The sequence below is a fragment of the Mesitornis unicolor genome, unplaced genomic scaffold (genome assembly GCF_000695765.1).
Source record: "Mesitornis unicolor isolate BGI_N332 unplaced genomic scaffold, ASM69576v1 scaffold34214, whole genome shotgun sequence".
Taxonomy (NCBI): Eukaryota; Metazoa; Chordata; class Aves; order Mesitornithiformes; family Mesitornithidae; genus Mesitornis; species Mesitornis unicolor.
The window spans coordinates 10,487-13,412 of NW_010182683.1; the positions used below are offsets into that span (position 1 = coordinate 10,487).

Genomic DNA, 2,926 nt, shown 5'->3' on the forward strand with positions numbered 1-2,926 from the left:
CTAATTTAAGCCAGTGATCGACTGATGTTAATGTTTAGAAGATGCTAGCTCTTTTTGAAGCTTTTCTCATGGCTGGGTATGGATGAAGTATCACTAACACGTAGATTATTCAGTGTCTAATAATGTATGAGTTAAATAATTTTATTTTCAAGGGGACAAGGCGATGATTTACAGGTCTCTCCCTCACTAGCTGGCAACCTACAGCTTCATGAAACCCTGGGGAGCTTTTGACACTATTCCTGTGTTATATCGAGGTGAAATTGGCCAAAGGGTTCAAAGGTCAATAGAAGAGAGACCAAGAGAAAACTCATGCAAATCAACTTGATCACATAAGCTTTGTGGCTACAGAAAAAAAACCCAAAACAACAACAAGAACAACAACAAAACCCCCTAAAAACCCCACCAAAAACCACAAACAAACAAAAAACCCCAAAACAAACCAAAACCAAAACCAAACCTCAAGGAATTCCATATGTATTTAGAGTAAAAGCCTCTATTAAATCACATGGGGTGAAATTAATCTCAATACAGGAATACAGTGAAGCAAATGGCCCATTCGAATCTCGCTTGTTCCTCAGATTTTAGACAATTGTCTAAACGTACAACATTCCAGTGAAGTTGGACAAGTGTACAACAGTTGTGCTCCTGCTGGAGCTTGGCAGATATTTTGTACTTTGTCATTTAAGTATTAGACATTATCAAATGTTGTCAATAAACAGTCAGGACCATAGTTTATTGTCATCAATGTGTTTTCTCACTGACATCATAGAAAAGTTATTAATTCTTGCAGAGGGTTCTCTTTGCTTGCTGACTAAATTTAAGTCACCTTACAAAATTAATACAATATTTTCAAACTGTGTGTAATAAACATTCATTTGGAGTTTATTCCAGGAACAGAGGATATAAATCAGACTAGTTAAGAGAGCAGCTTTTGCAACTGTGAAACATATTTAAGTGCTAATGAACTGTCTTTCCTTTACAGCTCTTGTATATTCTTCACCGGCTACAGAAGTAGATTCGGTGAGTGCCACTGCTTCCTTTCTATCTCTTCTGTTTCTTTAAAAGTTATATAGAAATCATGCAGTCTTATCTAATTACAAGTAGAAGAAAACTGCACAGCAGAAAGACAACTGGAGTGAGAATGGCGTGGTTTGGTCCCCAGGCTAGAGTGTAAGATGTACCTTACATAGCCTATATGATGTACTATTCTCACTGTATGTTAGGCTGTGTTAGTAATAAAACACAAATGTGGCTCAGAAGACCAGATTTTAGGGCCTTTGTTCCCTAGGTATCAGTGAAGTACTGTACATGCCTTCAGGAGACAGGTTTATTTTGTTGAATGCCTAATGAGCTGGTATGAATTTTAGTTACAGTCATCACTATGCAAATGGGAATTATCAGTGCTTTCTTTAGCTATTCTTGAGCTTTTCTTTAGTATTGACCAGTTCTTTGTTAATATTTTTTTGAAAAGATTAATGGTTTGGATTTCTCTGCAAATGTTCCAGCCTTTTTCCCCTACAGAAAAGCCGTGTGACAAAAAAGTAAGAAATACAGGATTGCAAAACTCCAGCAGTTCTGAACAGGAGGAACAGCATCTCTTGGAAACTTCTGGGTCCAGCAGTAGCTCCCTGAATAATCCAAGTGGATCTGCAAGAGTCAACGGAATAAGTAACAAGAACAATGGAAAGAAAGAAACAGAGAGATTTCAGCAGCAACATTCAGCTGCAGAAGGTTGTAAGCGTCACAGTGGAGACAGACACAGCTCTGCGAGTTCAGGTAAAAACATATCAGCACGATCCAGATCCTCTTGAAATTTGATTATCAGTTATGGGTCTTTTTAGCGGAAGTTTAAATGGCAGGATAGCACATCAGACCCATGTTCAGCAGAGTAACTTTTGAAAAGAAAAAGCCATTGTTTTAAGGCATCAGCCTGAGACAGTAAAGAGAGTGTGCCCAATGGAGAGTAAGTTATTTGCAGCCTAGGGGATCCGTGTGATGGTAAGCACTACCTGGGAGTGGGAGTAAGAGCCAAAGGGAGTAGTAAGAGAAGAACACTGCCAAATGCATCTGAAATGGCAACAGATGGGTAGACAGTTGGCTGTGATCCCGGGCTCTGTATTAATTTTTATGGCTTTATTTCTGGGATGATGTGGATTTTATGATACCAAAAAAAACCTCCAAAGTGTTACAAAACTAACTCCACCACTAAATTAAGTGAAGCAAGAAGACATTTAGTGTCTATTTTAACTTCAAGTCAAAGGAGTGGAGAAAGAATCCAACCATCCTGTTCTAGGTTTCATGCTTTCATGTTTAATGTGTTTTCTCTTAATTTGGCAGAACATTCTGGTAACGGAGGAACACAGGTGAATGTGACTTGTATTGTGAAAGTGTGTGGTCCAGACTGCAGCTCCCTATTCCCAGAACAGACTAGTTCAACCAGCATGGATTATGGAAATGTTCCCTATTATTCCCCAATAGGGGAAGAAATTCCCCTTTCAAAAGAAGAAAACCCCTTGAAAAAAGAAACTGAAATTCAGATTTCAGTGGAAAATGAGGACAATGTACTTCAAGACTTACTTCCAGAAGAAAAGAAGTTTCCTCTGGGTATTCAAGATGCAGGAAAGAAAACCAGTTAAAGGAAATTTTCAATCATACACTGGACTGACTGATAAAATCAATCAAACAAGTTCTTAAAAAATAAACATTATGTTAATTGTAGCATTCCTACAGAGATTTGAAATTTCAGATGAATATAGACACTGATACTTTTGAGGTTTTTAATCTCTTCTATCAGCTTTGAGAGTTGAAGGGTGATCTTTGCAGTTTAAAAAAATACGAATGCTTTTTATTTTAAACTGAATGGCCAGTTCCTTCCTTTCTTCTGTGCTACCTTAGAGAGACCTCTGAAAAGGAACATTTTTCTATC

The 2,926-nt window shown here is 37.7% G+C and overlaps 1 protein-coding gene across 1 annotated transcript in view; it reads left to right on the forward strand.

The window, feature by feature from the left end:
- The window catches only part of TNFRSF1B (tumor necrosis factor receptor superfamily, member 1B), a gene marked incomplete at its 5' end in the record, with an annotated part of 13,117 nt that extends 10,481 nt beyond the window's left edge, over positions 1 to 2,636 (forward strand). The window contains 3 exons of the mRNA XM_010183869.1: positions 983 to 1,020; positions 1,506 to 1,776; positions 2,338 to 2,636. Coding sequence (XP_010182171.1) covers positions 983 to 1,020; positions 1,506 to 1,776; positions 2,338 to 2,636 — 608 coding nt within the window. The remainder of the gene's footprint in view (positions 1 to 982; positions 1,021 to 1,505; positions 1,777 to 2,337) is intronic.
- Positions 2,637 to 2,926: the final 290 nt, after the last annotated feature.